At 41.3% G+C, this 23,042-nt stretch overlaps 1 protein-coding gene across 8 annotated transcripts in view; it reads left to right on the forward strand.

The window, feature by feature from the left end:
• Positions 1-23,042, forward strand: part of LOC105477237 (Fraser extracellular matrix complex subunit 1) — a 488,217-nt gene that overhangs the window by 289,874 nt on the left and 175,301 nt on the right. For all 8 annotated transcript variants that reach the window (XM_071093546.1, XM_071093541.1, XM_071093547.1 and 5 more), the window contains 5 exons: positions 11,712-11,864; positions 12,098-12,244; positions 18,066-18,212; positions 21,010-21,150; positions 22,709-22,849. In XM_071093546.1, the coding sequence (XP_070949647.1) occupies positions 11,712-11,864; positions 12,098-12,244; positions 18,066-18,212; positions 21,010-21,150; positions 22,709-22,849 (729 nt within the window). The remainder of the gene's footprint in view (positions 1-11,711; positions 11,865-12,097; positions 12,245-18,065; positions 18,213-21,009; positions 21,151-22,708; positions 22,850-23,042) is intronic.

The raw sequence follows: 23,042 nt of genomic DNA on the forward strand, positions 1-23,042 counted from the left end.
AGAACATGACCTATGCTTAAATTGAGTCCTTCCTAAATAATAATAATAAAAAAAATTGTATTTTCTCCTTCATGTGACTTTTACCAAACAATACCTTCCTTAGCTTTCATAATAAGAGAAGGACCTTACCTGTAAGCTTTCAGATTGTAAAAGCTCCCAATGAAGTCAGGATTGCTGTTTCTTCCTAATAACTATAGGTCAGGGCTTGAATTGCAGAGAAGGTTTCTGTGGGTGTATGTTGAAAGAACACAGCTGAATTGAGACTTACAGGTTATCTTCTTCAGTACTGAAGGTAGCAAAACTGCTAAGGCTACATTTACCTGCTTTTACACACCTGTGAATTTCTGTGGCTTACTTTTAATAGGTAAAAACAGGGAATTGATTGCAAACATGAGCATCAGCATCAATGTCAATTCTGATTGGGCCCACTACAGATAAGGAATAATAACCCATGTTTATTGAACATTCATTGTGTACCAGTTCGTCACATATATTATGTCACTTAATTCTGTCTGCAAGCACAGGAAGTTGGTACTGTGATTAGTACCATCTGCATTTTACAGGCCAAGGTAAGATTAGTGATGAGATTAGAGATGTTAACCCACTTACCCAAAGTGTCACAGCTAGTAAGCCCTGGAGCTGGGCTCTGAATCCAAGGAGTACACTTCAGAGGGCACATATGTGATCACTGTGTCATCAGCCTTCATCACTGATCTAGTTTCCATGAGACCCTCTCTGCTTCTCGACATCATTGTATTCACTTTTTTGATGCTTTGTGGTTTTGACCCTCATGGCCTTCCCACGCACTCCCTACGCTCTCATTTCACTCTCAGTCTACAACTCTGCTTTCCTTTTTTTTGTTTAGAAGATTTATATTATCTGATAAAACAAAACAAACAAACCTCACCTTTTCTTCTCAAATATCTTTCTCTTCTATTACCTCTTTTTCCTTCCTTTGAGAAAGGAGCTCCCTCATTCTGCCCCGGGGAGCTCCTTCTCCAGTGTCCCAGAGCCCATCTGCCTTCCTGAGCTGATCTCTCCAGTCAGGTGTTTCCTCTTCTGCTTACACATTCATCTCCCTCCTTTTCTCTTCATTTTTCCTGCTCCTTTTCCTCCCCCATCTGCTTGCCTCCAGGGCCCTTGTGTCTTTCACAACTTAAATCTTCATTTCTATTTTCTCCTTAGATTTCATCCCAAGTACGTGTGATAATCCCCTCCAGATCCTCATTTCTCTCTTCCTGCTGGACATCTGATCACAGGAAAACTCCAAAGAAAATCCTTCATCTTCATCCCTCCTACCTCCACAGGTGCTTTTCTTCCTTCTCTTGACTTCCTTGTCCATCTACTACTGATTTTTCAATTGGCACGATTCAAAACCATTGTGTTACCTTTGCTTCTTGGCAACCCGTCTTCCATATTGGAATCACTGCCATATCTCATAAATATGGCATATCTCTGTTTCTGCTGCAAAAACCCCAGGCTCTTCTTTCTCAGATGACAGACACATTTTTCTCTTTCTGCTAGAGGCTCTTCCTCACTAAAGCTCTCCTAGTCCTTCCCAAGAGGAGGAGGAGACCTTTCTTGAATATCAACTTTGGTTTATAAAACACTCTTTGACACTCAAAACTTGTCGATGCCTTCCCATTGCCCATTGCATTAGCTGTAAATCCTTCACCCTGATTTTCAAGGTCCCTGATTTCCTTGGTTCCCCTGTGAACGTCCAAAGCTCCAGCCATGCTGGTTTTCCTCCCCACTCCACACTGCTCCATTCCTGTGTGCCTCTGTGCTGTTACATATTCTTCCCTACTAACAAGGATGTCCTCAGCTGGCACCATCTGCAAACATCAAATGAACACTCAAGGTCAAGTTCCTCTTACTCACTTTGGATAAAATATTCTCTGATCCTTGACACCTGTTGCATTTGGGATGTGTATGTGTGTGTGTGTTTGCCATCCCTAAGCATCTTGAGAGAAGGATTCGAGTCTGATTCAACCCTATAGTACCTTCCACAGTGCCTCATACTCAGCTGACTTGCCATAAATGTTAATTGAAGTGAACTGTTTTCTACTGTGGAGCTAAACCGAGTAAAACATAAATTGGATACAAAACTTCAAGATACATGGTAAGAGTGATACTCCTGACACCTTGTTGGCAGTGCAAGCTGGCACCAAAACCTAGAGCTTTGCTTTTACATTTGACACTGCCACTTGCCACCTCCCCCTACCCTCCCCACTTCAAGCTGTTTCCTTGGCTCCTACAGCAGCCTTCCCAACACATTGGTGAGTTTGTCAACACTGAGTAGAAATCACTGCTCTATAACATGAAGGTCATTCTGTTGTCATGTTTTCTTTGGTTAGTATTTTAAGAGTAAAGCAATAGCCACAGACACTGAAGAAAGAAGTCTCACTTGGTTGGTTGGTTTTGTTTTGTTTTGTAGCTTTTGTACTAACTCAAAGCCTCTAAAAAGAATACATGATTTCTAAGAGCTTACGGGTGGACTGAGCACAAAGTAATGATCAAAAGGGAAAGAGATAGGATTTTTTTTTCTTCTGTCATCTGTATATTATTTTCTGGATTCCTGTCGTACTTATCTCACAAGCAGAAACCCATCAATTTTAAAAGTGGCATTAGAATTCAAATTCGATGCCCTTTAAAGGCCCTGAGTTTTGGCATGAAATCATTTCTTTTTCACCTGACGAAGAACAGCTACAAGTGCTGATTATTTTAACCGCTTCCAAATGCACTTAATGTGGTTGCATTAAGAACCTAATGGACTGACAGGACATTATTAAAAATCTCACTGTGTGTCTAAATTTGTCTTTATAGGTCATTATTTATCAGCTAAGGAGTCACTGCTCCATAAAACCAACATCCAAAGCCATTGCGTCGACAGTGCACATTTACTTTAATATCTTCAAGCTTTTTTGATTTTGCTCTAAAGATGTGAAATAAATTATTTCACTGCCATGTGCTTCCATCCATCATGATTGTGGGTAATCCTCACTGATCCTTGAAGCAGAGCCTTTGTGATTTGAAGAAAGCATCATATAGTGATGACCACATGCAATTTCCTCACAGCTGCAGGGTGACATATTAGAGGATTCTACAGCTGCTGAGTCAAAATATTAATTTTTTATCTGTTTAAATTTCTAGCATGTCTACATGCTGTGCATATTTAGAAAACAAATGGAATCTTCTGCTTGCTTAAAAACAATAAATGCATTTATTTCAGCTGGAGCTAATACTCCATTTTTCAGGCTGCCTTGTAATGTGTTTATTAATTTGCTTGTTTACAGTGCTAATTCACTGCGTTTATTAGCAAGGTGGTATATACACAAACAACTGGAATTCCATCTGTGCCCCCACCCCCAACTCACATACTTATTATACATCAGTAATCTGAAACAGCCTAAGCGTAAATGTATCCTGGGCCTCTCTTCTTTCCATGTGACTCTTAATGAGTCGTATATTTAAAGACTCTTTACTGTAATTGCAATAGTGACAAACAAGAATTTACTTACTGAGTAGTAGCAGGAGGAATCTGAGGGACGGGCTCCAGAATAGGCACTGTTTTTAAGCAATTAACAGATACACGCTCCCTATTTCGACATATTTGAGGTCAGCCTCCCTTTTTTTGATTGCAGGCAGGAAGGTCAGATGCAGATGCCTTACTGCACAGATGGGGCTTTTTGGATGGGACATTAATCCTTGCAGAAGCTGCTAGAGTGATGGGTTGGGAATTCAATTCCCTTGTTTTAGTAACTGCAGTCTGATACAAGTGAAGCAGTGACCGTATACACTTCCTCTACTGTGTCCTGTGAAGTGGTTTTCAATATCACCTGTGGGCAGGAACAGGCATGGATGGCAGAGTGGGGTGTTTAGGGGGAATTCACCCCGGAATTTGTTGGTTTCTCTGAGGACGCTGCTGTTTTAAGGACACAGTTTCTGACAGATGTGCTCCTATGGTGTGGGCCCATCAGAGATCTGAATTAGAGGGTTCATCAGACGGTTACCACCAAATGAGAAGAATTCAAGAGTTGCCTCCAAATCAGACTGGTTTGTAGAAAATATGCCCATAGACTTTACTGTGAGTAAAATGACTGGTGTCGTGGCAGTTTATTGGGTCACGTAGTTACCTCCCAAAGTGCCTAGATGTGGGCCTCATGCCACGTCTTCATTATGTTTAGATTGTATAATTAATACATTTGGCTGGCCATGGGGGTAGTTCTCTCTTCATTATCTCCAGTTGTAACTGACAAGGCAGTTGGCAGTTGTCACACCTGCAGCCGAGTAGCGCCCTTTTTCTCCTGGCCTCAAGTGGATTTTGAAAACCAGGTGATGCAACCCATATGCTCTTTTTCGTGGGCCTTCAGATTCTCCACAATTTCCTAGTATTTTTACTCCAATATCTTAATTTTCCCCCTCTAACAACTGTGTGGGAGCTACCTACCAGGCACCACTGATTTGGCCAAATTCCACTTTGTTTTCCTTTTAAAAGGAGTTTTGAGAACTGTCCATGAGTGAAAAGGCCTTCCCCAGTCATGCAAAGACAAACCACAAGTGTGTTTTTCTTCCTTCTCAAGGATCTCCATTCCTGGTCACAATAGTTTTCATGTATTTGCATTATAATATTCTTAATATGCCTACTCTAGCATAAGCCCCTTGAGAGCAATTCAGCAGAGGGATGTTTTTGTCAGAAAAGGGGCTTCTGCAGATGTAATGGAGGGGAGGAGTGGGGGAGGAGAGAGAACAGTAAGGAGCCTGCTTTTCTCCTCCAGCAAGGGTTTCATGGCAAGAGCTGCTGTATGTCAGAGTTTTCTTAGATCTGCTTTGCTTTGATGTCTTCTCCTAACATGAGTTGCCTTTCATATAAAAAAAAATTCTCATTTAAATCTATAACAAAAACACAGAGACCTCAGTAAAGAAACTGAAAAAAAGACACACACACACACACACACACATATACACACACACACACACACACAGAGAGAGAGAGAGAAAGAGAGAGAGAGATTCCCAATTGCTTTCACCATAAAATCCAGACTCCTTTTCATGACTTACAATGCTTTGCAAAACTGGCCTGCCCAGGTCTGAGTGGCTCTTTTGTGTGTTCTTTGAGATCCAGTCATGTTGAATTTTCTCCGTTCCTTGAAGGCATCCTGTTCTGTTCAACTGCTGGGTTGCCTAAGCTTTCCCTCCTCTTGGAACCCTTTCCAAACATCCTCACCCTGCCCTGCTTCTCTTGCAGCTAATTGCCACCAGTGTTCTTGTCTCAGCCTCCTCTGGGAGGTCTTCCCTGGCCCCTGGACTAAGTTGGTACCCCTGCTATGTACTTTCATGGCACCCTATCATTATCCCTGTAGCATTCTACAGGATGTTTGTAACAGTCTCATGCCAGTCCTGCACCTCAGTGTCCACCATGTTTTCAGGTTGCTCAGCACACTGTCTCCATGACAAAATTTGGAGACAGCCCTCTTTAAGGCAAGAAACACAGCCCAAGCCCACTCTACTATTGGACTCAAACATTCTACTGGGTTACTTCCAACCTGTTCCATAAGAGGGGCAGGCAGGAGCAAAGGGAGTGGTCTCTCTGCTTTTTCTTCCCCTTCAGTTTGAAGGTTTTCTAGGTTGGGGTAGGGAGATGGAGAGTGTAGGGGTTGTGTTGATCGGGGAGGGCGTGGGTCTATTAGTTCCAATGCACATTCAAGAACTTTTTCGGCCAGGTGAGGTGGCTCATACCTGTAATCCCATCACTTTGGGAAGCCAAGGAGAGAAGATTGCTTGAGGCCAGGAGTTTGACACCAGTCTGGGCAATATAGTGAGACTCCTGTCTGCATGAAAAATAAAAGGATTAGGTGGACCCAGTGGTACACACCTATAGGTCCAGCTACTCAAGAGACTGAAGCAGGAGGATCCTAGAGCCCCGAGTTCGAGGTTTCAGTGAGCTATGATTTTGCCACTGTACTCCAGTGTGGGCAACAGAGGGACACCTTGTCTTACCAAACAAAAAAAGACCATTTTTTTTTTTCTTTCTATCTCCTATGCTCTGGGTTCTATAAGTATAGTGTCTTTGTAGGTCTGATTTGATAACTTTGGGAACATATGATAACCCCATACTTCCTGGTCCAATGGGGGATAGTGACAGTGGATGAGGAAGGAACTCACTGATTAATACCTCAGTTTATTCTTTGATTGTGCATATTAAATACTCAATTAAAATGATATATCCAGAATCATTTCCCCCACCATGCTGAAAATTGTAGGAGTATAGTAGCCATTGGAATGTTTTTATTGTTTCAATGAAAAAAAAAATTTTTCATACTCAACCTCACTTATAATAAAAGAAATATGAAGTAAAACAATGACATAACCCCAATTTTCACCAACCAATTTAACCAAGATTGGTTGACTATTTTTAAATTTTTTAGTGCTGGCAAAATTATGATGAAACAGTCTCATAAATGGCTCTTGAAATATAAATCAATAGGAACTTTCTGGAATGAAATGTATAATATCAATTAAGAATTTTAAATTTTTTCATGCTTGTAGTGCTTAAAAGTGTATGCTCTGGACTTAGTCTGTTTGTGATATATGTAAAGCAAATGACTTAACCTTTCAGAGTCTCAGTTTCCTCATTTATAAAATGGGGATAATAACATTGCCTACTTTTTCTCTTCAAGTGAAATTATGTGTTTATAATAATTAATATTTTGCCCAATGTGTATTCAGAGCTCAGTAAATGTAAACTGTAATAGTAATATGAATTGTACCCTTTTGACATTGTCCTTTAGGAAATAATCTGAGATGCAGACAAAGATTTATGCACAAAAGTGTTATCATAGCCTTAGTTATAAAAATGGAGACAAACTGCAAGTAAATATTCAAACTGTAAGAAAAATGGCAGATTTTTTGTTTCCTTACTTAATGCTGGAATATGATGTAGCTGCTAAAAATGATGTTTACAGAGTCCCTAATGACATGTGGGAATGCTGATGATAATTGAGTAAAAAAGGTACTATAATGCCCACATTTAATCTAATCTAATCCATGTAAAAATCTCTGTATGTAAAATTGTATAGAGAAAGCACTAAAAAAAAAAAAAAAAAGTCAATGTTAGTAGTTATTGACCCCGAAAAACCATGCTTAGGATGATTTTTATGATTATTTATACTTTGTAAAAATATTTTTCATGTTTCCTTCTCTTCCGTGGCTTACTTTGTAGTCAGAAAAATAAAACCCTTAGATCCCTGTCTGAACCTGCTCAGCCCTTCTGTGTAGATGACAGCAGTCCTGGACTTGTACCTGAAGCCTGCTCACAGGTGGTGCCCTGTGGGACTGGCTACTTGTAGCCTGTCTTGCCTGAGTTTTGTAGTCTGCCCTAGGGAACTATACTTTTCTGGTTGTAAGTCAGAACATTGGTATTAATCCTCAAGCCCTTGTTGCTCTGATTTCTGGCTTCTTTCCGTGCAGATCGTTACTCATTTTGAGGTCTCCCAAGAAACTCTCTCCTACAAAGAGATTTTGACTTCAAGCCTCTGACGACAAGTGTTCCCTAGGTTTTGGGGACTTATTATTCTTTTCAGCTTGATTTAATAAAAATCAGTCAACCTTGAGAGCCTAATTATATAATTGGCCTTCTGTTGGGGGATTGCATATGATGGAGCTGGGAAGGAAAGTTTGCATGAGTGGATTAACATGGGTCCCACTCAGGTTGTTGCTTTGGAATGAGTCTATTCACAGGATTGGGTGTTCAGCATGACTTCTTAAACCATAGAATGAATACAGGCAGTGAACAAAAAGAGTTAGATAGTTTAACTTTCCACACTTGAGTGTTTATAATCTCCTGTGTGAGGTAAAACTATAAACTAACTTGGATAAATGTGATGTGTTGGGCATCTTGGAGTTGATCATTTTATATTTTCGGGTGTCGTGTACTGATTTCTCTATTGACTCTGAGCACTCACTCCATCATGCAATATATGTCTGGGGACTGATCTGATGCCTTCTTATGGCTTAACATGGAGCTGTGGAAGGAAGCAGAGGCCCTGAGTAATTTCAGAGTCTCTGAAACTCTTCAGACCTTTCCATTGATTTCTGGCGTCTGTGTACCCAAATCTGCCAAACAGCCATGTCTGGTTTAAGATCTCCAGAGACTTGATTAGAAGGATAGAAAAAGTTAAAGGCTGTAAGGAACCCCTATATTTATAAGTCATCAGAGGCACAGAAAGAGAACCCAGCCAAGAAGAGCACGTGTGTCACTCATGCTGAGAGGAGAGAGTTTTAAGGGGGAGGGCGCCTGGTCAACAGTGCCTTGTGTTGCAGAGATTTCAGGTAGGATAAGGAATTAGAGGAGGCTATTAGATCTGGTCCTTAAGAGGCCATCAGAGACCTTTTCAAGAGCAATACCACAGTAAAATATTTTGAAGACAGATAACAATGAAGTGAGGAGTTAGAGGGGCAAGGAAGCTGGGTAGTTAAGGGAAGGCAAGAGATGAGCTGTTTGTAGAGAAAAGTTTTTAGGACAGTGGGCAATGGAGAGCATGGTTGGAAGTTGAGGTTGAAAAGAGAGATAGGGGAAAATAGGGAATAATACTGAAAATTGGATCAAGAATATAGGTGTAGGCATTAGCCATTTTATCATGGGAGAAGGGAGGAAATGAAATAAAAACAGGAATAGATAGGTGTTTTGAGGTTGAAAGGAATGAATCCAGGATGCTCTGCTTAATGATGTAGATGAGATCACCTGGGAAGACATGAATGGATGGGTAGAGTGGGGTAGTGACTTCAGAAGAGTAATAAGGGTTTAAAAGCACTGCTGGGTGAGGGGGAAGGAATGTCCACAATCTGGCTCCAGTTTCCTTTAGAATATTTAACACACGTTACACTCCTTATTTAAACAGAGATCCCAAGATCAGATAAATCCATAAATACTTATTTGTTGTACCCACAAAATACTACAGGGGTCTGCTTACTTTCTCTTGAAAGCATCCCCTGGGTGATTATTCTTTTATGTTTCTCTAATTGCATGCTAGAGAAAGCATCTGTTAGATGCAACTAGTCTTTAGACCACTGAACACCTGCAGATCTTGTTGATGCATGCCCAAGTTCAGAAAGCTCTGGAAGAAATTGCTTTAAAGAGGATAGGCCATAACTTTTCAAATAACGGAGCCTTGAATCTGTAGTGTTTCCTAGGTTTCCAATCCTAACATTTACCCACATGTTAAGGTAATCATAAAACAGTATCACCTTCATTTGCTCTTGCAACTTTTGAAGGTTTTTAAATATCCCTTTGCACAACTGGGATTGTGCTCCTGGCACTGTAAGGAAGGCATAGGGAAGAGAGAACAAAGGGCTTGGCATTATGTGGAAGCCATACACCAAATCTGGGGAAAGTAGCCTCTTTCTCATATTGCCTTCAACGCAGTCATAATTTTTCCTTTGTAGTTTAACTGAAGGGCTGAAATGAGGATTCATTTGGCTCTCAGGATATCATGAATTGTTCCTAATATTGGCAAAAGGCTGCTTGTAATTTGTAACTCCCAAAGTTCAGAGAAAGGTTGGGGACTGTTAATTTGTATGCTGCCAAAAGAATCAGCGTTTTTGAGTCAGACTCCTGTGGCTTAACTTCTGGGATGACTATGAAGGTCCTCTGAAGGGTTCTCATGTGGATGAGTGGGCACTGGACATGAAAGGGAGATCTGCTTCATGTGCAGGGAACACATCCAGATGATCAACAGTTAGGATCACCAACAGTGTACAGAGAAAGACCTGTTTTTAACAGATTTCAGCGGCAGGAATCTGTTTTACCAACATGGATTTCGCTAGAAATCACAGTCTCTACTACAAGCCTTGAGATGAAACAAGACATTTTGAGGCCATGGGTGGTGCATTAGCGAGTACAAAGAAATGCTTTGAATCCTACAGGGGAAGATGGGAAGGCCCCATAACCAGAACTCTTTCTTTTCTTTCTTCTAGATCTTACTCCTTTTTCATTTTAGGTGGGTAAATTGAGATTTGTGGGTTTTCTCCTGCCTTTGGGATAAAGGATGATAAATAGGACTTAAAGGGTAATTACCACTTGAAAGCAGGAAGTTTTCACCTACAAAGGAAGCTGAACACAATCAAGTTCTTTATTAAAGAATGACTATTATGTGAATGAGAACAAGAGACAGTGCTGTCTGGAAAAATAATTTGTTTTATAGCTTTAATCCCAACTGGCATTACAGAGCTACTATGCACTATGTATTGGGTCATAAAAATGGCTTTTCAACTCACAACTCTTCTTCATAACTTTATCTCTAGTTAAATACCAAAATATTCCAGCAACTCAATCCAATTATTTTCTCACCCCAGTCCATTCATACTGAAGGCTGAGACTGGCATACTGACTCCAGAAGGCCAAATCTGTGACAAGGAGCCTTGCAGAGGGCTCAGGAGCCCTGTTGATGCAGGATTTTTCTCAGCTTCTTTGCCAGACTCATGGCAGTGGCGCCTCATCTACTCAGCCTGCTGTGCTCAGCCCCTTGTGGGAGAAACATGTGAGTTAGTGAGTGCAGGATTCAGCTGGCCTCTCCGGGCACTGACACAACAGCCTGCGCCATGGGGGGCCTGCAGCCAAACCAGGATGTCACCTCAAGGGAAACGTGGTGGCACCCAGGTGAGGGTGCCCATGACCCTGAAGCCCCAGACAGGGTGTTATAGTGCTCTTTTACTTTCGCCATCTGAAGTCTGACAGATGGTGGTGTGTTAGCAGCTCATTTGGCCTCTTGCCTTGTTGCTGAGGCAGTTGCCCTCTGCTGGTGAGGGCAAAGGGCTGGTGTGACAGCCTTTTCTGGGTACTGGCACTTAGTGGGCCCCAAACTCTTATCCAGTGTTGAAGAAGAATGGGGTTACACAGAAAATTGAATGATGGTAAAAGTGGAGAATTTTATTGAGTGATGAAAACATTTCTCAGAAGAGAGGGGAGCTGGAGAGGGGACGAGAAGGACAGGTCGTCTTCCCCCAAAATCAGGTTGTCTCTTCCCCAGAGTCAGGCTGTCTCCCCTCTACTGACTGAGTCTGGGGTCTTTATGGGCACAGGATGGGGCTGGGGCATGCCATAGGTAGTTTTGGAAAAAGCAACATTCAGTTGGTAAAAAGGCATGATTCAGAAAGAACCAATTGGGAGAGGGTGGGCAAAGAGGAATAGAAGCTCTTACTTTGGACTTTCTGTCACGAGTTTCAGACTGTTTTTTGTTGTTGTTGTTTTATGGTGAAGATGGGGTTTCACCAAGGACCCTCCCTGTCTTCTTAGAATTTCTCTGCCTCCTGCCTCTATTACTGTGAAGGGGGTGGGGGAAGCTGCACTCCAGTCTCAGACCCCCAGGGGAGATATTAATAGTATTGATCTTACTGCTTCTGTTAGTCAGGAAGTTCTCTCTATACTCCTAGCAAGTATCTATCACGTGGCACCCCCGTATCTAAAGGTCATTCCATTGGAAAGGGATGAAAACTCAGTCACTGTGCTGGGCCTGGCCATTTGCTAAAAACCTCAAACACACAATTTGTACAGGTCCCAAGCTTCTACTTTACTGATATACACTGCCTTTGGGCTACTCTCCAGCTGTCAGCTGCAGTGTTTGTAATTGAAATCTCTTCTGCCCTTTGTGCAGTGATGAGACTTTGTGCTCATGAGCACCCGTGCCTTCTCTCTGCTCCCCTTCCCCTTCCAGACTGCCATCCTCTGTGCCAGCACTGTGCAGCTGATCTCCACAACACCGGGAGCATCTGCCTGAGGTGCCACAATGCCCGCTACCTGCTGCTCGGGGACCACTGTGTTCCTGACTGCCCTTCAGGATACTATGCAGAGAGAGGAGCTTGTAAAAGTGAGTAAGTGCTGGACTCAGGAGCTGGAGCTGCCACCGGAGATTCTCTTCGGGCAGTAGCTGGGAAGGCTTGACCTTTCCTAAGAGAGAGCGGAGGTGGGAAGTATGCCATGGGACTGTAAACCAGACCTGCCAATGTTCTCAATGTTGGGATTTTATTACCCACACTTGGGATGCTGCTTGGAAGAGAATCTGACATCACAGTTTCTGTTGTGTCTCTTTTTCCTCTGCAGAATGTCACTCCTCCTGCAGAACCTGCCAGGGCAGAGGACCTTTCTCCTGCTCCTCATGTGACACCAATCTCGTGCTGTCCCACACTGGCACCTGCAGCACCACCTGCTTCCCTGGGCACTATCTTGATGATAATCATGTTTGCCAGCGTAGGTTTTTCCAATGAACCTTCTCTCCTTTCCTTCCTTTCCTGCCTTTCTGAAGCCATTGAAAGAAATGTGAAGTTCTTACTTCCATCTTCTCACCTGGTAGCCTTTATTTTTATAAAAGGAAGAAAACCAATCTACAAAGGCAATAAGGTTGCCATTAACAGATTATAGGTCAGATATCGGCCTAATCGAAAGTGCTGGGCTTGGCGGTAGGGTCTCCTCTGTAAGTGCCAGCTGTGTGATCTTGGGCAGGTTATTTAACTTCTCTGTCCAGGTTATCTCATTTAAAAAATAAAAGTGTTAGTTTGTTTCATCTTTATAGTTTTTCTCAGCAATCCCATTCTATGACCATAGGCAGAGAGTGGAACTTGCTCTAGTACACAGTCAGTGGACTAAGCACTTCTCTGGATTGAATTTGTTTTCTACATGTATTTGTGAATATTCACAGTGTACAAGGCTTTGCATGCTGGAAATATTCCATTTCTGCCTAAACAGTAGTTATTTGGACTTGTATGGGAGTTACTTATATAGATGTCTTATTTCTCAAGTAAGTCAGAATACGATTAATTATCTTGAGTCAGGCACAAACAAAGAGTTAGGATATTCTATTAGGGAATGGGTAAATCTCTCTGAAAAAAAAATAAGATATCCTTCACAGATGAAGGAACATTTATGATAGGCTGATGCTGCTTATTTTATCTCAGGCACCAAAGTGTCATTTGCAAAAACAAAAAATTGTTATACTTTTGAAAGTGACAGTTAACAAATATAGTGGTGATATTTCAGTTGTGTGTTCTAGGGGATACCATGGTGAAGGAATTGTGGAGTAGTGGTTAGGAGAGTGGGCTCTAGAGTTAGAGAACTGAAGTTCAAATCCTAACTGCTACTTAGAGCTTTATGACCTTGAACAAGCCAATTAACCACTAGGCCTCAGTTTCTTTTTTTTTTTTCTTTTTGTAAAGGAAGATTATAACAGTACCTACATCCTATTGTTGTTACATTTAATATAGACCATAGTGGAGAATAAGTTGTCAGAATTGATTAACCATTGTTTTGTTTTTATCATCATCATCTAAAATGAGAGGCAAATAAAGTAGTAAAGATATTTCTATTTTATAGAGAGGATGATAGATATTACTGTTAGTTTATTGAGATCCTTGTAAAGATTTGCATTAGTTATATGGAAGTCACCCTTTTGCATCATCTGTGGAGGTACTGGAGATCTAAAAACAAATTTTTTTGGACCAGTGGGAAGATTGCTTTTGTAACAAAAACTTTGCTTTGTATATATCAACTGTCTGCCAGAATCTGTAGATTCTGTAATACAAGAGACAGGAATGAAATACTTCCATGTTCTATTCAAGAGCAAGAGAGTCTTGGTGGAGAAATAGTGACTTAGATTTATGAGGCTCTTCACAGCAGTGGAATCACAGAAATAAAAGTTCAAAAGAAAAAATAGAATCCATTGTATGAAGTATAGGTAACAAAAATACATTGCATTGAAATAGTTCTCTTCTGGGAAGTTTTTGTCTTGGTGCAGGGTGGCCTCTGCACAAACACATTTGCTATCATCCCATGTAAATAGAATTTCATAGAATATTTCAGTTGGATTAAGAATTTCCTAAGTTTAGTCCTTAAATTTCATTCTAAGATTGAAAAAGTATGCTCCTACATTGGGATATTTGAGTTTCTAGTAGGTTAAAAACAAAAAACAAAAACAGCCTGACCAACATGGTGAAACCCCATCTCTACTAAAAATACAAAAAAACTAGCAAGGCATGGTGGTGCATACCTGTAATTCCAGCTACTCGGGGGGTGCTGAGGCAGGTGAATCGCTTGAACCTGGGAGGCAGAGGCTGCAGTGAGCTGAGATCACGCCATTGCACTCCAGCCTGGGTGACAGAGCAAGACTCGGTCTCAAAGAAAAAAAAAAATTCAACGATGTTCTATTCTAATACTCATAATTACAGACAATTATAAGCCTGCCAATTTTAGAAATTCTGCAATAAGGGCTTTTGAAGAAATGTAATCAGTATTAAGGGATATTAAGGGAGGCATTCATAACCAAATTATTGAAGGAAGTAAGGACTGGAGAGCTTTCTAGATACTCTAAGTTATAGGAATCTTTCGAGAGGATGTACTATTAATTGAATTAAAAAATCTAAGGGTCACCAGTTGCGGTAGGAACTTTAAAAAGGAGGTGATACGTAAGGTTCTGAGTACTTGAAACCATAGTGCTTTGGTATTGGAGGAGAATTCCAGAGTTACTCAAGCCAATCTTGCACCAGTGCAGAGACTCTTTCTCACTCACCTCCACAGACTTCCACAGAAGAAAGCCAGTTCCACTGCTGGGGAGCTGGAGTTGTCGGACAGTTGCTTTTAATTGGCCCTAGAACTTGCCTCCAAAGTGATATGGAATAAGCTTCCTCCTTCATTCACACGATTACTTTCCAAAGTTTGAAATTAACTATCATTCCCCACTTGGGTATCTCTGTGCCATGTAGACCTAGAGCCAATGGAGTACTGAAGCAGGAGTGAATGACCATTTCTTAGACCTACAGCAGAAAACAGGGCTGTTTAAGAAGGTAATTGAACCCCTACACTGTGAGGTCCCTCACTCCTTACAGCACATCACAGATGTGATGGTTACTGGACATCCCAGCTTCCCTCACTGGTTTCTGGTGCACTCTGCCACCTTTTTCACCATCCTCCTGCATTTGCTATAGGGGTCACTGACCTCAGAGAACTGCCCCTGCTACTCCAGGTGTGGCCACACCAAGACGTCTGCGTCAGGACTAGTAAGTACTTTGTGGGGTCCAAATGTAATACCATGGAAGCTGAGAACCCGAGGGACGTTGGTGCCTACAGAACTGCTCTGTGTCAGACAGGGTCAGCCATTTACTCATTACTTTGGAAAGGGTAAGAGGAAGAAGTCATGGAAGCCACCTGTTTCTCAATGTGACACTACCATGTCCCTCCAGATCCTCCATAAAGTCTTCCAGCAATCCAAAATGCTCAGCATGAATCCATTTCTTTTAGAAGTGAGTGAAGGGGCTGAGGTATACATTAGGGTTCCAAGGGGGAATGAGTACTCTGTGGAAAGATTCAGGCCAGGCACAGTGGCTCACACCTATAATCCCAGCACTTTGGGAGGGCACGATGGGAGAATCATTTGAGGCCAGGAGTTTGAGACCAGCCTGGGCAAAAAAGTGAGATCCTGTCTCTAGAAAAAGTTAAAAAATAAGCTGGACATGGTGGCATGTGCCTGTGGACCCAGCAATATGGGAATCTGAAGCGGGAGGATTGCTTGAGCCCAGGAGGTAGAGGCTACAGTGAGCTGTGTTCATGCCACCACACTCCAGCCTGGGGGACAGGGTGACAGAGTGAGAACTGTCTCAAAAAAGAAGAAAAAAGATTCAGGAACACAGAGGCAGATGGAAGTAAGTCATAGGAAACCCTCAGACACTAGGGCAAGGAATTGGCCTTGACCTCTGGCTGGGAAACTGGCATTCGGGGACCTCATTTTGCAGCTCTATGTCAAGAAAGGAGGACCGGCTGACCTTACGTTGCATATCACATTTTTAGTTACTATCAAGCCTGTTATTGACTAAAAATCTTAGATATTTTTTCCATAGCAACTGCTTTCTAAGCAGGTCTTCTTCATTCTGTATTTGTACAGTTGGTTTTAGAACATAAATGCGGGACTTTTCTTAGAGTTCTGCTTATTTCACTTGATTACTGTAGGTTCATTATTTCTACTGGTTAAAGTAACTGAACTGTGTTCTTCCAGCCGGTGAAACTTAACTATGTATATTTCCTATATAGGTGCATGTGGTGTATTTAAATATTATTGACATGGTTTCTTTGTTTCCATTAAAGTCATGGATAAAAATATTGATCAAGTAAGAATTTAAGGCTTGATTAATGTGATACTCTACTGTGGACACTATTTTTATCAATTATAAAGATTTGCTGATCACATTTTGAGTATGCTTTTCAACCACCTTCAAATCCACTTACAACTAGTAGGTCTTACTTCATTTTTGTATTCACAAGTTTATTTTTGGAATCTCTATCAAACTCTTTGCCAAAATTAAGATACACCATGCATAAAAATTCTAGGAAAAAAAAAAAGGATAAAAATTTGGTCTCACCTAAGCTTACAACAGTTAAAATATTCTTTTCTAATTATTGAAAATAATTAGAACTGAAAATCCAGTCTAGAATTTTCCCAGGACCTTAAATTGCCAATATACATATTCTAATGAACGTTTTATAGCAATGTCTTTCTTTGTAGGTGAAACAATAGCATGTGATTTTTTTTTTTTTTCCAGGGAGGTAGTTTTCTTGCACTGTGCCATATACTTTGATATCATATAGATCTAAAACTCACTGGGTTTCTCTGTGAACTTTTCCTCTGACACATACTTAGGGAAGATTTCCGAAAGAGACAGAAATGCTGGTGGTTGTATATATCTTATGCAATATCTAGCTTTATTTCATTTATGTAGCAAGTGTTTATTGAATACCTATAATATGACAGATAACAAGCTAGGTGATGACTAACATTACAATGAACAAAACAGACCTACTATTTGCTTTCTTGAAGTTTGCCGCCTAAAATATACAAATGTTAATCAAATAATCACTCAAATGGAAATTGCTATATGAAATTTGCATGAAAAACATGTACAGGATGCTGTAATGGAAGGTCTGTTTTAGAATAGAAGGTTAACAACAGTCCCAGGAGAGACTGAAGAATGAGTAAGAGTTAAAGACTCAGAGATTATATTAAGAGGATTCAAATATACATGTTATAATAGGATTTCCATGTGGAGAGAATGGAGGGAATGGTAGAAGAGTAATATTTGCAGAAATGATGGCTGGAAATTTTCCAGGATTGAAAAACGACATTGAGTTTGAAGGCGAAAGTGTACTCTGAAACCTGAGCTGTATGAATTTTAAAAGCCACTCTGGTAGATGCATGGAAAATAGATTGCAAGGGGGTCAGAGCGGAGATGGAGAAACCAATTAGGAGGCTGTGACAGTAGTTCAGCATGGGATGATGATGGCTTAGAAATATTGGCATTTGTGGATATGGAAAAAAGTGAAAAGTTCTGAGAGTTATATTGGAGTTTGAATAAATAGGATCCAGTGAATAATTGGATTAGGAGTCCGGGAAAGAGAGGTGTCAAGATAGACTCCGAGGTTTCTGGCATGAAAAACTATGTCGATGGAGAAATGCCAGTTGTTAAATGAGGGAAGATGGAAGCATGACCAGATTGGGGTATCATCCCTGAATGTCAGAGTTACATGGCTGGCTTCTAAGAGTTGTAACTAGGCAAATCAATCAACCAGTTCACCTTCAAGTCCTTTGCATCTTAAAGTATGGGGTTTCCCAAGCTCCCCAATAAAGTTGGTGCCTAATTTTAATGTTGGCATCACACAAAAACCTGAATCTACATTATGAACTAAAGGAAGCTTGATTCCTGAAGAAGTAAGGTTTAAGCTCTGAATTGTAATTCCAGGGATCTTAGAGTAAGCATAAATTCTGTTGCTGAATCACAGAACAATTTGGATATGGGATTTCCATTCTTGGGTTTGCAATTTATATTCTTTGTAAAATAAGATTACCCTTTTCTATTTTGGAAACTAATATTTTCTGTTTTTGTTGATCACAGGGGAGGGCTATGAGCCATAATGAAATGTGGCACAGGTTGTAGCAAGGCTTTGTTCCTATATAACATCTGTCTAGGTTTGATCAGTGCTTCAGTATTTGCAATTGTAATCATCCGGTCATTTTCTTTTCCTGTCTGCTCAGCATGCAACACACACTGTGGAAGCTGTGATTCACAGGCCAGCTGTACCTCCTGCCGAGATCCAAACAAGGTTCTGCTCTTTGGGGAATGTCAGTACGAGAGCTGTGCCCCACAGTACTATCTTGACTTCTCCACCAACACGTGCAAAGGTAAAGCTCTTCCTGAACTGTGTAACGATTCTTTTACTCAGTGATACCCCTTTACTACTGATGTCTAGTTTTCCATATTGAGAAAACACCAGTCATCGTATATTTTGACTGTCTCTGATGATAGCAACAATTGTGTATGTATGTATATATTCATTTATTCACTCCTTGATTTACTTATTAAGCATATATTTTGAGCACCTTCTTGTGTCAGACGTTGTGCCACATTTTGATAACAAGACCAGAGGTGGCAAATTGTAAATCCTCAGGTTATATTTGGCCCATAGACATGTTTTCTTTGGTCTGCCTAATGTTTCAGTGCTTTAAAATCTTTAATTATTCACCTTTTAAAAATGAGAAGATTTCACATACAAAAATTGACATTTTCAAGTGTTGTTGTTTTTTTTTAACCAGAAGCTCTAGTAGTGTTGGATATGCATCCTGACAGTGCAACTGTAGGTTGAAACAGTGTAGCTGTAGTCCCTGCTGGATGGAGCAGGATCTCTTCAGTTCATCAGTCCCCACCATTCCCTTTCTATCACACAAGGCCTACTCTGAAGATACATTACTTTCCTGGGCTGTAGGTGTTTGCATTTACAACTCTAGATTGCTGCCTCTAAGCTTGATGAGGTCAGGAGTCATGTCTGATGTGTTCATTTCTGCTTAACATACTTAAATTTCCTGTATTATGAGGAGATAATGTCAAATGCCAAGTGCCTTTTTCTTTGCTCTCCAGTAGTTGGAATTCTTGGGGCTGATGCTCTTTGAATGGTAGTTCTCAGCAAGAGGAAAAGCAGGGGTAAAGAACAGGTTTTACTTGTTCCTGTCCATTTCCTCATTCCTGCCTCCTTCCACATTTCTCTCTCTCCTTCTGATTCTGGCAGAGAAGCAGAGAAGCTAGAGCTTAGATATGGTGGTCAAACATCTGTCAAGTAACTTAGGATGCTGTAAGGTTCTGCAAAATTACACACTTTTCATTCCAAGAAATTCTACTTGGTTGTCAACTTAGGTGGTCTGCTGTGTTCAAGACCACAGAGGTTTTTTCCTTTCTTTTTTTTTTTTTTTTTTTTTTTGACTTCTAACCAGTAGCTGTCAGTTTGTGGTGAAAAACAAGATTATCACAAATCCACCCCATTATAGATGATTTCATAACTATGCTGGCAGTTTTCAAGGCTTTGTTTTAGTCATTTTCCCTCAGGACTGATTCAGCCAAATAAAGGAATAGGATTAACTTTGTAAATCTTCTTGGAAGCACGTGTACTGTCTTGCATATTTACCTGATTTCTTTGGGACTTAGAAATATTCTATCAAGGAAGAGAAAAGGTAACTAATGAGAGGTGTCTCCAGTTTCTTAGCAGAAATGGAGGGTGAGATCCAGGGTGGCCCTGAATGGAGATAGGTTCTCTAAGAGAAACAGTTCAGCAGCAAACGTTTATTGAGTTGTTACTGTATGCCAGGCACTGTGCTAAATTATTGAATTTCATTATTTCATTTTATTCTTCACAATGAGTTTATGAAATGGGTACTATTCTCACCCATGTTTTACAGGTGAGAAACCAAGGATAATATAGATAAAAACATTATTGTAGGATAATACAGATAAAAAGTAGCAAAGTCATGACTTGAATACAGATTTACCTTTCTTCAAAACCTTTGAATACAGATTTACCTTTGAATACAGATTTACCTTTCTTCAAAACTTAACTGTGCTATCCCATCCCATCTTCCATGCATGTAGCACTTCCCTTACCAGCTACAACACTGGCTTTCAAACATGAGTTTTCTGACTGCATCAGAATTGCCTGGGCCATTGAAAACAACAGCAACAGCAACAACTATAATATTCACAATAACAAGTACAGCAGCAACATGTTTTCCCTTGCCCCATCCCAATCCCTGAGACTCTGATTTGATAAATCCCATGTTGAGCCTAATCCATATTTTTAACAACCCCCCTGGATTATTTGCGTGCACATGCAAGGTTAGACCCCTCTAGAACATAAGCTCCTTGATGACAAGTTCTACACCTACCACCTTTATATTGCCCCCTCCTGCTGTTCAGTGACTATCCCATAGGTGCTTATGGAGCAAATTAACATGTAATTGAGTCCATTCTGATGCCTAAATGAGATCTTCTATTGTTTTAGCAACCTCTTTCTTTCTGGACAGGACCTTTATGCCCCATATAATTCTGACATCATTGGTTCTTTCTGTCATTTTGGTCAATGCCTGGTTTTGAGAGATAGAAACTCAGGCAACTGGTGTTATTGGTGGCAGCAGATGCATTCTTAGTTGAGTCTCTGACATCTCTTTACCTATTGAGCATTGAGTACTTGGAAGAAGTCAGGGTTAGCTGAAAACTGCCGGCATAGTTATGAAATCATTTATAATGGGGTGGAATTGTGATAATCTTGTTTTTCACCACAAACTGACAGGTTTGTGGGGCAAGTTGGCCACTCCCTGAGGCAGGTTTTGCCTGAAGACTTGATGTGGCACAGGGATAAAGAATTAAGATCAGAGTAATCTGGTTTCTCAGCAGCCCTGCTGACAAGCAGGCTCGGCACAAGCATGGAGTGCTCCTTGTACATGTCCATGTCTAACATAATTAGGGAACACTTAAAGCTCAGAGAAGCATTCAGGCTACTACAAGTGGAAACCTCGTTTGAGTCTGCTTATCTGACATCTCTTACACTGTCCTTATTTTACTCCTTGCGGCTGCAAACAGACTCCTCATAAATGAATTGCTGGGTCTGAGGGTGGACAGAAAGGAAGATAATCTAATGCAGACTTTCTTTTTTAGAGTGTGATTGGAGCTGCAGTGCCTGCAGTGGGCCCCTGAAAACAGACTGCCTGCAGTGCATGGATGGCTACATTCTCCAGGATGGGGCCTGCGTGGAGCAGTGCCGGTCATCATTTTACCAGGACTCAGGCCTCTGCAAGAGTAAGTGTGTAGAGGCCCTGCTCTGTGTTCAGCCATACCTTGGCCGCCTCCAGTTTGTACTCTTTTCAGAAGGAAACTGTGGCAAGTTTCCCCTTCTGGCTTTTTACCCAGTTTCTGATTTCTTTCCTAAGAGCCATCTTTGTTATTGTGAACATTTCCGCTTTTCATCTTCCATGCCCTAATAACACATTTGCTAAAATTTGAGGGCAATATGGGAATCTTGGGCATATAGGACCACACAAACAGGTATGTGTTAGCTGTTACTTTCAGATTTTCTTAAAAATTGAACAGTCAGGTTCTCCAGGTGGGAAGGTGTTTGTACCCTAGGCATTTGGGCACACGGGAAGACCCGATGATTTCACTCACTGACCCCTTCAACCCTCTGTATTCCATATAGCAAACAATCATCTCTCTCTGGCCTAGTATCCCTTTGAGCCTCAACTGAACACTACAAAATTCTCAGACCCTGAAATTCCCCTCAAAAGTGCACAGATGGCCGGGCGTGGTGGCTCAAACCTGTAATCCCAGCACTTTGGGAGGCCAAGACGGGTGGATCACGAGGTCAGGAGGTCAAGACCATCCTGGCTAACACGGTGAAACCCCGTCTCTACTAAAATATACAAAAAACTAGCCGGGCGAGGTGGCGGGCGCCCGTAGTCCCAGCTACTGGGGAGGCTGAGGCAGGAGAATGGCGTAAACCCGGGAGGCAGAGCTTGCAGTGAGCCGAGATCCGGCCACTGCACTCCAGCCTGGGTGACAGAGCGAGACTCTGTCTCAAAAAAAAAAAAAAAAAAAAAAGTGCACAGATGGCATTCCTAGGAGTATTCCTGGGGGACTGAAAACTGACTTGATGGACTTGATGAACCACAAAAGGTCAACACTTCAGCAAAACGGTATTGAGACCCAAGGACTAATGATAATAATAATAGTTGCTTAGGCCAGGAATGGTGGCTCACATCTGCAATCCCAACACTTTCGGAGGTGGAGGGAGATGGATCACCTGAGGTCAGGAGTTCAAGACCAGCCTGACCAACATGGAGAAACCCCATCTCTACTAAAAATACAAAATTAGCCGAGCATGGTGGCACATGCCTGTAATCCCAGCTACTCAGGAAGGCTAAGCCAGGAGAATCACTTGAATCCGGGAGGCGGAGGTTGCGTTGAGTCGAGATTGTGCCACTGCACTCCAGCCTGGGGAACAAGCAAAACTCCATCTCAAATAATAATAATAATAATAATAATAATAATAATAGCTGCTGATATCTGTCATTCACTTTATAGTTTATCTAGCATTTTCCATGGGTGGATAGGACAGTATATCAACCCCCATTTTATAGAGAAGAACACTGAGGCTCAGTGAGGTAGAGTAATCCTAAGTCTCCCAGCTGGTAAGTATCATAGTCACAACCAGAACCCAGACTCCTTCACTCTTCATATGGTCCTTTGCCAAGTACACTAAGCTGTACTGCTGCTGGACATCTCATGCTGCCTTCCCACAAGGGCCTGGAGCCCCTGGAAAGCCACACAGATTCCTGATGACTTCACTTTTGTCTTTTAGACTGTGACAGCTACTGTCTCCAGTGCCAAGGTCCCCATGAGTGTACCCGCTGTGAAGGGCCATTTCTCCTCTTGGAAGCCCAGTGCGTCCAGGAATGTGGGAAGGGGTACTTTGCAGATCATGTAAAGCACAAATGCACAGGTAATTTGGAGACTGTTTTGATTATTCTGGAAAGAAGTGAAGGCAGCAAGTAAGTCACATGTGCTGACTCTCAGGTATCCAAGAACACTTAAATTAGAAAGCGGAATGAAAGCCCAGAGAGCTTAGCCTAAGTAATTGATGGCTTCACATGCATATCTGCCATATGTTGGTTAAATAGGACATAGGAGTGTAA

Source organism: Macaca nemestrina, chromosome 3 (assembly GCF_043159975.1).
Source record: "Macaca nemestrina isolate mMacNem1 chromosome 3, mMacNem.hap1, whole genome shotgun sequence".
Lineage (NCBI taxonomy): Eukaryota > Metazoa > Chordata > Mammalia > Primates > Cercopithecidae > Macaca > Macaca nemestrina.